Genomic DNA, 12618 nt, shown 5'->3' on the forward strand with positions numbered 1-12618 from the left:
TGTTGCAACTTAGCTAACCCGGCGCTCAAAAGAGGCCTAGTTTTGCTTCCATGCAAATTGAAAATAGTTTTTAATTTCTAAGCTGCTGCTGTTCAGCCACAAGAGAAACTTCTAGATGGCTATCGTTATCTCTTGATGCCATGTCTGTGCTGACAGACATATTTCTGCTTCCAGTTCTCGGTGATGCAGCAGTGGAAGCAACCCTGGTCAAGTTGTCATCCAAAAATAGCTTGGCAACTTGGAATTACTGAGCAAGGAGCGTTGTTTGCATCCTGCTCAGACAGAGAATGAGCTTCTCAGAGCATAATTTGGCCAACGTGCAGCTGCATTCACAATGTGCAACGTGACATCTGTTGAAACTAATTCGTGTGAAGAAGCAATTTACTGCCTGGTCCTACTACGCATGTAATCTCAATGGCCAGATTGCAGATTTTTAAAACTCTCTGAGCCTGTGTGCTTGGTTGTTTAAGGTCTGAAAGCTTAGTGCTATGATGATGTCTGTTGGTGAACTGACTAAGGAGCCAAAACAAATGTGCTGATGGCAATTTTCCCCCCTGTTGCTTCTCATTTAGCCGAAGTGTCACTCGAAAGAATGGAAAATGTGATTATTTAGTTCAGGGTTTTTTGTGTTTCCTTCTCCACTATATGCTGATGCTGAGGCATCAAGGTCATCATTATGTAGAACATACAGCCCACTTATCTTTGTTTGTTGTATGGAGTCATTCGGTTATTTTTAGATCTCTGTCCTGTGAGCTCCTGATTCATGCACCTCTAGACTCACTCCTACTCTGTCAGGACATACAGGTGAGGAAGAAAGTAGAAACTAGCAAACAAACACATCTATACTGTTGAATGTAAGTCGATGTACAGCTGGAAGGACAAAGGCACAATGCTCTGAAAGAAACATTTACCATTTTTTTTACAACATAATTTTGTTGAGTTGTTGCTGATATGCTATGTCACAAATCATTTTGCAGTCTTTTAATTAACACAAATTAACAAAATGTGTGTGTGTTTCCTTGCAGGCCTCAATAACAAACAGTGATGTGATTTTTCTGAAGCTTCATGCTCCATGGGATGTTCTTTGTCGCTATGCAGAGCTCATGAACATTCGCATGCCTTTTAGGTGAGACAACAGAATAATAAGTAAATTAGTTTCACATATTATCTTCCTTTTCAACCCATTTAAATAAGTCTCATTCGTCCCCAAAACATGTCAGTGGAGTTTCTTATTCTAAATCCACTCTGATCCTGTATTTGATCATGCCTATAAACCCTTCTATTACAGCCCTCAGGCCAGGCTGTTTCTGTGTCAGTAGCTTTAAATGTAAATGAGTTGTGTCTGACTGCGCCCCCTCTGTGTAAGGGGATGGGTGGCTCGGACCTTCTCGCTCCATGCTCGATAGTTTACAGTAAAAAGACAGACTCAGAGGACTTAATTATAGCACTATAATTTTGTTTGTTATCAGCAGCAATACTTTTCAGAGTAGCATCATCTGGGAACAGTCATAGAAAAACAAATGTTCAGTGACAATAAAAACACTTACAGTCATAGTAGGAGTAGTTGTTTTACCATGCTTATAATTTATGTTGCTTCATGAGTAAATTCCAAAATAACTTTCAGAATTTATTTCAGGAGGAAATTTTTTTACATGAACCGACGGCACAAGTTCATGAGCAGGTGAGTGTCCGGTCAAAGATGCAGCATAATATTATTTGATGAACTCTCCTCTTGTAGATCTAATTTAACATTTTACTCACAGGATGGAAAAACGTATCAACAAATTTCGTGGCTGGCTTCCCCGCAAACCCATGAAGTTTGACAGCGACACTTTGCCTGACCTGGAGGAAAACGAGAGCTTTACCGCCCCCTTCAGTCGGTCACGGATTCATCAGTAACTTTTACTTTTTTACTTAAACTTTATCTTTCTCTGCACATTCTCTATTTCCTCTCTCACACTTTTTCTACTTGAAATGCTCTCTGTTGCTCCTCTCTCTTTCACACAGACACACACACACACACATACGCCCTTTACACATACAATCAGTCACAGCAGACATATTTGTAATAACTGGTTCATTTCACCCCAGTTTCATCATCCACAACAAAGACACATTCTTCAACAACGCCACCAGGAGCCGCATCGTCCACCACATCCTCCAGCGTGTCAAATATGAGGAGGGTAAAAATAAGATGGGTGAGTTATTTCCCGAGGCATTATAAAACTTTATTGACATATTTGAAATGAAAGGAAACGGTAACATTTTTAATGTGACATTCAATATTTGCACAAATTAACAGGATTTAAAGCCTTTTGGTCTCAGTACAGATCTTGTATCTGCTGTTGATACCCCGGATGGCATGAATCAAGGGAATGCTCTTGGTCTGTACGTGAGGCCAAATACAGATGTACAATGCAAACGTGCATTTTTTTTCTAGTTTGTATAGCTACAATGCCTTTGACAAAAACATTTTTGAAAGAAAGTAAGAAAACCAAGAAGAATTAAGAGGAATTATCCGTCTATTGGAGAGGAAACAAAAACAGGAAAAAGGAAGAGGAGTAAGCATTAGGACAGTGGCAGACATAATAGTGATAAATGTGGGTTGTAGGGCCCCAGTTATTTCTTTCCTGCGGCCCCAACAGACTCTAGAATAAACACTGGCTAACTTAACAGGGAGGCAGTGGCAGACTTGAGGTGGAAACCAAAGGGTACCTTGTTTAAGACCTGCAGTGGACCAAAATATTGAAGTTGTTCTTGTTGCTGGAGAGGTGCCTGGTCACTTCCCAAGTCCTGTCGAACCCCCAACATCTCTTGCTGCACTCCCGGAAGCAGTGTGTCGCAGACCCACTCTGACATCTCTCCATTAATGCATGTCCACAGGTCCGTTTTTGTGCATGTGTGTAATTTGAGTGTATGTGTGTGTGAAGCATATCTCTCAAAAACAGAGTGTAGAACTGGTATGAATAATAATTAGAAACCACATAAAAGCTTACAGTACCATGATGCAAAGGTCATTGGTGTTTAACTGTGAATGTTTTCTCACACAATGTCCCATACGTTTGGGATCTTTTCTGTTCCACTCAGCAAGACTAATGAGGTTTCTTCAGTTTATGATCGCACAGAGAGGATCAGTACCTTAGAAAACGGATTAAGCAGCATGACGTAGAATAGGTCAGACTTAGCGCGTATTATTACAAATTCCCTTTGCTCTGACTGCAGTGCATGCTGTTTGAATTGAACTAAATGAAACATATTTTAACAGTATTTGAATTTTAATGAGCAGTAAAATACCTTGTATCTTTCATCTTTCACCGACAGCATCAGGCATCTGCTGATCTTGACTCTCACTTCTCTGTTTTTCATTCAAGGGCTTAATCGTCTTTTGAGCAATAATTCATATGAAGCAGCTTTTCCTCTTCATGAGGTAATTATGCTCATCTCCATTAGGAGATGTTGACGAGTCATCTGGGTTCTGTTTTTTCAATTGATTCCATGTGAGGAATAGTACACGGTTAACATTTCTCCGTATCTGTTTTTTTGTGTGTTTGTGCTTGTCTGTCTGTTACAGGGGAGGTACCACAGCAAAAACTCCATCAGAACACACGGAGCAGAAAACCAGCGACATCTGCTGTATGAGTGCTGGGCCTGGTGGGGGGTTTGGTACAAATATCAACCTCTGGACCTCATCAGGTACCTTCAGTGATTGTAAATAACACATTCTAAATCAAAGCACAACAGGTTGTGGAAACAATACTGATTTTTGAATTCACGGTTAATTCACCCTCTCAGAACCTGAACAAGCTGTCTTCTTTTTTTAAGGTTTATTTTTGGGCTTTTTATGCCCTTATTTTAGAGATTGGACAGTGGAGAGAGAGAGTGGGGAATGGCATGCAGGAAGGAAGCTACAGGTCGGATTAGAACCATATACAGAGGACTATAGCCTCTGTGTGCACACTTACTAACCACATTAGGCTGCTGGTGCCACAACGTACTGTTTTAACACATAAGGCTATTTCATATGAAATCAAAGGAGCTCACACCTGTTCCTCTACCCTGCTGTGGTTCCAGGAGGTATTTTGGGGAGAAGATTGGTCTGTACTTCGCCTGGCTCGGCTGGTACACGGGAATGCTATTTCCTGCGGCTCTGGTCGGCCTATTGGTATTCTTGTATGGTTTCTTCACTCTGGAGCACTGCCAGGTCAGGTAAACACACCTCCTCTCTTCTCTGATAAAAATATTTGTCCCTTGAGCTGCCGCTTGTATTCATAGATTTTTCTTTCTGTAGAGTAAAAAGTCATATCTGCTTTAAAATGCTTCAATAAGTGCAGATTAGACATTCGGTTTATTGAATGAAAAGTCAGCTTTCTTAAAGCATATCTTATTTAATATTACAGATAAGGCAGCAGAGTGTGACATGTCGTCTTTTAAAATGGAATTAGGTGTTTGTGTAAAGAAGTAATGAAAAAAATCTTGTTTGCAATAAAAACATTTGTTTGAAATAAATGTCAATGCAAATATAATATTTAAAAAAAAAAATAGTATACTATATTATTTTGAAATCTGAGTCAGGCTTAATGTGAAAAGCTGCCTAATTTCTATAACAGTTATTGTTTATCCCCAACAACGAACTTTAACTTTACTTACAAATAATATACTATATATATATCTGATTCTGAAGCACTCCGTTTAGCTATGTTTACACCTGCAGACCACAGGATACTGCAGAATATTGTTAATTACATTACACTAGCAGTAAGATTATTGTCACGTGTAACCACCAGCTGATATCTGCATGATAAATAAAGGCACATTTAGAATGAGAGGATAAAAGGCAAAGCAAGGTGTCACATGGTCAGAATAGTAGGGGGATGGGCAGAATGGATCCTGGATCATCCTCATCTGTCGCTGCTTATTAAGTACAGTATGAGGTTTTGTTATGTTGAAATGTAAACTATTCAACACTCTGATTGGCTGAATGTTTTTCTCCAGTAAAGAAATCTGCCAGGCCACTGACATCATCATGTGCCCGATCTGTGACCAGTACTGCCCTTACCTGAAGCTGTCAGACAGCTGCATCTACGCCAAGGTACTGTCACCACAACAAGGTCACAAAATGTTCACCACTCCAGACTTTGCTAGTTTTACCCTTGTATGTGCAGCTAAAATGTTGTTGTTATGGTCAGGATAATACATTGATTTTGTCTTATTTTTAAATGATGTAAAGAATGTTCCATATTCTTCTCAGGTTACACATCTCTTTGACAATGGGGCGACGGTTTTCTTTGCTGTATTCATGGCTGTTTGGGGTGAGTAACATGTTACATTTATCGACCTAATCTCTATCCCAGGTGTTTCTGGTGTTAGAGCAATCATGTTGCTGTTCTTATTATTTTATTTTTCTCTCATATTATTAAAAACGTTCTTTTTAGACCGCCAATAAACATGAAGTTTGCATTTATTTTAATTTATTAAACTTACTGAGTGTCTGTGAATCCAATATGTACTCTCCTTATAGCTCTGTTTTGGTCTTCACCTGCAGGGTCAAACATATCTGACACTACACCCGACATATCCACTTTGTTAACCAGGAAGTCATTTAAGTTTTTCTTGATGTGCCGTGGTTTGCAGATAGCTATATTTTTCTAAACAGTTGCCTTCTGCTGCAGAAAGTAAGACTATGGATGCGTCCAAAACTGCATTCTTTCGTACTATTCAACTATTACTGTTCATACTTAATGATGACATGATGATGATCCAAAATCAAAGTATGCAATTTTGTGTATCCAAGTAATACCTGGATGTTGACTATATCGGACAAAATCTTAAAGTATGAAACAGAAACATACTAGTCATGACTAAACCGTCTTACAATGCATTGCGGCTCTCAGACTGTCGAAACGCAGAGCTTGTCAGCCGGTCAAATATCAGCTTAAAATAAAAGTTCCATGCTGAAATACGAACATTTTCTATCTTGCCAAATTATATTAAAATGACTACGTATTTGTGTTAGTAACAGTTGCATGTTGTTGTTTAGTATATTTACAGACTGATGGTCGTGCTAGTTCACGCTAACTCATCAAACAAAGCTTGAACCGGTCATGTGATCCGTTTTTTAGTATGTTGCTGACAGCATCAAGTTGGTATACTGTATATAACCTGCAATATATTTTAGCAGGTAGTAGACAGTACATATTATGTAGTTTTACACACAGCCTGTGACTGAACCAATCCATGACCGATGCAGATGACTGAGAGACTAAAAGAATTTGCTGTTAGACTCTTAAAGTCTAACAGCAAATTTCCCTCGGGATCAATAAAGTATCTATCTATCTATCTATCTATCTATCTATCTATCTATCTATCTATCTATCTATCTATCTATCTATCTATCTATCTATCTATCTATCTATCTATCTATCTATCTATCTATCTATCTATCTATCTATCTATCTATCTATCTATCTATCTATCTATCTATCTATCTATCTATCTATCTATCTATCTATCTATCTAAAGGCATCAATGATTGGTTTGAATACTTTTGATTGAGTGATCATTTTCAGCTGGTACGTCACAATGATAAGCACATCTCACATCACATAATGAGCTTTGACCCAGCATCCATATCAAATGACTAAAAAGTTCAGAATTACTTTTATTTGTATACAACTTCTCATTATTGTAAAACATTGTCCGTACAAAAAATAACGGTCATAACTACATTTTAAAACACAATTCAATGCATATTAGTTTTTCAAGTTTACATTTATCATAATCATCATAAAGTGAACCTTAACAGACCACATTTTAATTTATTTTTGTAAAAATGATGAGGCAGATGAGCAGCCTGTCAATGCTGGACGAGGTCCCAGGGTATAGAAGGTCCAAACAGAGAGCTTCTGATTGGCTCATATTGTTCACCTGATGCAGACATGGCAGGCGATGCAGCAGCAGAAGCATTGTCATGTAGCTGATAGGTGGCTGGTTTAGCTTAGAGAAAACCAAAAGAAACAGAACATTTACCAATTATCATGCTTCAAAAGAAAAAGTATGCAGTCAAAAATAGTTACTGAATGGTTTGTATCCTTCCTGCACGGATTTTTTTTAATTATCTTCTCAAACTTCAGAAGAGAAGTGAGAAGGCAGTAATGTTGACAGACAGAGCTCATTCTGCTTCTCTCACTTATCTAAACATATTTAGTATAAACTGTTGTAGTCTCATTCAGCACAGGCATGTGGATGTTTTCGTGCAAGAAGGACCAAAGACTAGCTTTAATAGCAATGCTAAGTACACCACACTCTTCAAGCCAATCTGGCATCGTACCCTCGAAATGCTTTCTCTTCAACTTTTTAATGATTTTTCTCAACTTTAAACTAGCCAGTTTGTTGACCGACTCTTGAATTAGTCGCTCAGTAACATCACTAATTCATAACTGTGGATGATCTTTGTCCTATCAATCAGTTCATCTTAGTGGTGATGAATGTTGATGAATGTTGTTGCCTTAAATAAATAACTCTTCCTTAAATAAATAACTCTTCATGAGTTATTTATTTATAGAATAATTCAACTTGCTCGACACTATGGGGAAAAAAATCTGATTTTTCACTATTGCTAAAACAATATTAATCATGATTAATACACCAAAATGAAAGATTGCATTCAGGCTATAACTCACTTTCTATCTTTTTTTTTGCTATACTTCAAGTTTCACACAACTCCCATATTTTCATTTCAATATAAGATACATCCAAATATCATTTTTTTCACCACTAAATTGATTAATTGATTAACTTTGATAAATCTGAGCGGGGCCAACATTTGGGAAGACTTGAGCAGCATGGGACTCCAGCAACATGATGTGAAAGACAATTCAGGCCTCCACCAGAAGGGGTTAGATGTATACAATCTGAGTGAGAAAACATTGCTGGTTTCTTTAAAAGTAAATCGTATGCATTGCAATAAATTCAGACTTTTGCAATGCACTGTTTTGCATACATTAGTATCACAGCATGTTAACATAGACGCATTTTAACTTTCTTATTTCTGATTACATGTTTAATGTTAGTAGAACGTTTGAATGACAACATTAGAAAAGGACAAACTCTATTGTGAATGCTCACCCATTAGCTTTTTAAGAGTCTCTGGTTGTTTGAGAGATTCTTGAACTCTGTTGTCCAATCGCCAACATCTCAGCATGAAGAACAGAGCTAAACACAGCTGCAGGGCAAAGGTCAACACGCCCAGCACGATGATGGTGTTGTTAACTGTTGAGGGTGAAGAAGACAGACAGAGAGAGGGTTTGTATAGTAGCCACAAACGTTAATATAAAGTACATAACTTAAAAGTAAAGACCATAATAAATGTTTTAATCGTGGTCAGTGAATGCTGTTTCTCTGACAACACAGTAAATCTACTAATGGAAGCAGTGCCGGCCCTGTTGTAGGAGTGTGTGTTAATAATTCAGACTCTCAGGCATATTCAGACAATGCGTCTATTGTGGTAGAAACCCTATCCCTTTCACACATATAAATGTTTTATATTGAACTGCCGGTACATTGAAGTGAGAGCAGCTTCAGCATAAAGAAAAATGTTTTATGAAATGTTAATCTAATGTCAGCATGCATAATATATCTTAAACCTTAAATCTGCAATCATCTTTATCACAAGTCTGACCACTGACAGGCTAAACATTTTTAAAGCTACAGAATTATGACTGCTAACTTGTAAGATTGTCATTGGAAAGGTCACATTACCAGCTGTAGATACTTCTGGTTCTGACTCCCATTGGGTGATCTCTGGCTGAAAGGAACCCAGAGTCAGGTTTTGCTCCTGGAGGAGTCCCATTGGTCACGTCCTGTACTGCTGCATCAAAAGAGAAATGAGCTTGTTTTAATGACATCATGGTAAAATGTACAGAAAAGGATGACATCTATGTTATACAAGAACAAACGTCCAGGTTGAAAATGAAGCCAAAGTGGGAGCGGAAAAAAACTGCAGTTCTTTAGGTGGCCACTTGAGGCGGGCTGCAAAAGTCAGTGAATCCAAGTTAGATCCCACATTTAAAAATAAAAAAAATGTTTCTTTTTTTTTTGTTTGTTTGTTTTTTTTTTTTACCAGTAATTAACATTTTTTCCTTCAGAAAAAATTGTTGTGGTGGAATTGCTCTTTTCTAAATAAAGTTACATGTGGTTTTAAAATCAGTTTTGGTTTTCTAAAGGCTAAAAGTTACAGCTACATTTGCATACAGTATATTTGGGCTTAATAGGCAGGTTATTTTGTTGTAACTGTTTTCCATGAGACATAAGGCCTGCACTTTTTTACCTTTTTTACTTTTTTACTTTGGCTTCGAAAAGCCTCTTCAGAAACCAACGGGTGATGTCCATGTTTTATCAAAACTATAGTTATTACAGTTAGTGATTAATTATCATAAACTGTGAAAATGATGGCCTCCTACTGTGAATGGAAAAAGACATATTTACATGTTATGTAACTGCTAAATAAATGTTTAATCTATGGTTAAAGAAAAGCTGATTGTTTACTTGAATTGCTCAAGTCTGTTTCTTATCTTGACTTCAATCTAACTTTAACAACCTTTAATAAGATACAGCACTATAAGCACCGCTCAAACATGCTGAACTTTAAGCTCACGCAGGCTCCTGTATACAATGCTGATTACAGCTGAGTGTCTTCAAGACAAGGATTTAATCTATTCTAAAACACCCACCAAAGCACACGTTAAAATGAGGAAATATTTTCTCACAGCTGCACAGAGCTCAGTCTGATACCTACAAATACTTACAAACACACATTTTAGGTTGTGTTTTTTATGTAGTTAAAAGAAAGGTTGAGAGCAATGTTCTGACCTTATAGTATTAACTTCTCCGTGTTGCTGCCGCTGTCCAAGTGGACGTATTTTTGCAGCTCGACTGCAGCAGGGAATCCGCTGAAATCACTTCATTAAGGTTCCTCAGAAGTGTGCTCCCCCACTGGCCCCCACATGGGAAGCAGTGCTCTCGGCCTCAGACAGCCAGAGCTCCACATTCAAAACATGTTACCCGTTCAAAATGTGAGATGGACACAAAAGAGTAATAAAACTAAAGGAATTAGCTCAAAGCTTGTGATCAGTGTGAAGCCTCTTCACAAATGCTGGACCTCTTTGCAGTATTGAGCCAGGTGAACCCTTTAGCAATAAGTAAGCTATCCACAGGACTTTGTTCAGGACTACCTGCTCTCTATGCCGATATTGTGTCCATGTCGTAATGAGAAGGACTGTCATTATTTGCTGTAAACACCCAAGCTAAATACACTCCACTGACACTTTTCCCTGTTATAATGTCACCACAGTCTGAAGTCATATTTTTGACTGAGTCAATGGTGAGTCCAGACTCACCTCTAAATCATTGTGTGTTTCATGAGCTGTACTGTCCTTTTATAGGAAAAATGGTGGGGTACAATGAAAGATATCTAACACTGATACTGACTGTTTTTGTCCCTTGGGGTTTGTGTGGTGTGCAATAAGAAATTGAGGGTCTTCCTCACAAAAGGCTTGAATGGTTTCTACCCCTGTACAAACCTGTGCAAATAAATCAAAGGTTTAAATGCACACAGAACTGAGCAAACTGTGTCTCTGTCTACTTGTGCTCTTTGTGTGTATTTTGATGAACTAGTCGTCATTCTTGGGGAAATTGGCCCATTTATATGTAAATCAGCCTTGTTGCGAAAAAACATCTGATTCACAAACACTGGTGCTAATAGCCACGCAAAATGACAGTGAAAAAATTACCATTTGCTGAGAGCTGGTGGCGACTGAGCTGCAGTATTAATGAAAGTGGCCATGCATACACTTTAATGATCAGGAAAACAATTTCGCCTCTGTATTTCTTTAACATATATTGTCTGTGAATAGTACTCTAATTAGTTTAATAAATTTTTTCTGCTAGCTGCTCGACACCTAATCCACATCTATGGAGTCATTATGCGCAAAGAGTATGCAGGTTTTGTTGTTTTTTTCTTTAAGAGTTGTTTCTGCCAGCTCCATGCAGGGAGTAAGCTTTGTTCTGAAATTCGTATCACATTTTGTGATTCTGGCCTCACAATAAAATTTGAAGTTTTCCCCTCCCCCCCAGGTCATCATCTTTATGTGGGTAAAGTAGTGCTCTGTCAGCATGACAGCGCAACTCTTGGCAGAGAACAGAGGTGCAGAGAGCTTTCTCTCCACATTAGGTAGTAAAACAGGAACAAGCAGCACGGAGAAGGGCACGTTGGCACCTGAATTTCGTTAGTGCTGTAAGATTTTCAAATTAGATATTGACGTACAGCAAACAAACTCATATGATGCTAAGTGGCCAAAATCCTCTGGTTCTTTATGTGACTAAATCATAATAATATTTTAAAAGTACGTACAATTTAAAGTAGAGCCTGTTATCAATAAAATTTGGCCGCCCATTACAGTTAAATTGTTGTTTTTTCCTGACGTGCTGATATTAAACCTATTTTCGGAACAAAACACAGAAAACAAATGTTTCGGGCAATTTCTGGTGTCATTTGTCCAGTAGGGTGCGCTCCTAAACCACAATCCTCTCAGCATTCTCTGCAGCACATGAAGGAGAGCATCATACTGTATTTGATGGATCGTAATGTGTGCTTGAGTTGGTTGTGAAAGTTTTGATAAACATCATCCCTTTTTAAAGAATTTCCTCGAGACAGCAGCCTTGTTCTTACAACCAGTTAAGTCTCCCCCTGCAGTCCATTAGAAAGAATGTAGCAGTACTGTACCATCACATCGGCTCCAATTGTAAAATCGAGAGGCTAATATTTAAAGGAATATTAGAAAAATATCTCTAAACTTTAAAGCTCCTGTTTGCTTTGACTTTGGCGCCCCCTGTGGCCAGTCTCTTTGCTTATTTTGTCCTGTACAAAAATCTCCTCCTTCTATACTGAATAATCAAATATTTCACTTCATTGGAAAATTTAAAGTAACAAAGCGTCTCTGTTTGTCTGAAAACTACCCGAGGACATCGAGCATTAAAAATGACTTTATAGAAATGGAAAAGAAATTAATTTCCATCTGTTCAGTCCAAGTTTCCCATAGCTTTACACAGAATTTTAGTGTCTTTCAGCTCATTGTTTTCAGTTTTGCTTTACTGTTTCATTTCATCTTTCCTTACTCTTCAAACCCATTTCAAGCAGCATTCAACACAGTCTAATAATCCTACTGTACAGTACCTCCCCCATTATGGCAAAAAACGTAATATGGGGCTACAAAACAGAGCTATTGGAGTAGAGAGCAGCTAAAAAGTAAGACAAATTTCAATTTAATCCAACTAACTATTTTTGATGCATATATTTTTTTGAACTTCTTTTCAATATTTTTATATCATTTTATTTTGTGAGACTATTGTACGGCTATCCTGCTTTGGTACTGTAACATTAAATTTCTCAGTTTGTAAGATGAATAAAGGATTTTCTCATCTTATCTTATTTAGAATACTAATTCTAAGCACTCAAATCAGGGTTTGGTACCCTCAAAGAGACACCTGACATTCAAAGGGTTTAACAGTGAACCTTATGAGGAGGTAAATACCTCAAATTGTGATCATTAGTTACACAAACAT

The 12618-nt window shown here is 37.8% G+C and overlaps 1 protein-coding gene and 1 long non-coding RNA gene across 5 annotated transcripts in view; one reads left to right on the forward strand and one right to left on the reverse strand.

Annotated features, from left to right (window-relative positions):
- LOC306818017 (anoctamin-4-like) overlaps nt 1-12618 on the forward strand; it is a 48821-nt gene that overhangs the window by 22971 nt on the left and 13232 nt on the right. For all 3 annotated transcript variants that reach the window (XR_013778113.1, XM_079335349.1, XM_079335350.1), the window contains 9 exons: nt 1026-1126; nt 1637-1681; nt 1764-1895; nt 2092-2198; nt 3372-3427; nt 3572-3693; nt 4072-4206; nt 4993-5089; nt 5249-5309. Coding sequence is in view for 2 of the 3 variants with exons in the window: in XM_079335349.1 (XP_079191475.1) it covers nt 1026-1126; nt 1637-1681; nt 1764-1895; nt 2092-2198; nt 3372-3427; nt 3572-3693; nt 4072-4206; nt 4993-5089; nt 5249-5309 (856 nt within the window). In the remaining variant the exon portion in view is untranslated. The remainder of the gene's footprint in view (nt 1-1025; nt 1127-1636; nt 1682-1763; nt 1896-2091; nt 2199-3371; nt 3428-3571; nt 3694-4071; nt 4207-4992; nt 5090-5248; nt 5310-12618) is intronic.
- On the reverse strand, nt 6648-10328 carry LOC306818019. 2 transcript variants are annotated; one of them, XR_013778114.1, is made up of 3 exons: nt 9868-10328; nt 8125-8863; nt 6648-6993 (listed from the first exon to the last, which is right to left on the reverse strand). It is a non-coding gene; the product is annotated as an uncharacterized lncRNA (long non-coding RNA). The 2 variants fall into 2 exon arrangements; XR_013778115.1 differs by having other exon boundaries at nt 8125-8866.

This window comes from Symphodus melops (assembly GCF_947650265.1).
Source record: "Symphodus melops genome assembly, chromosome: 22".
In the NCBI taxonomy this organism is placed as follows: Eukaryota; Metazoa; Chordata; class Actinopteri; order Labriformes; family Labridae; genus Symphodus; species Symphodus melops.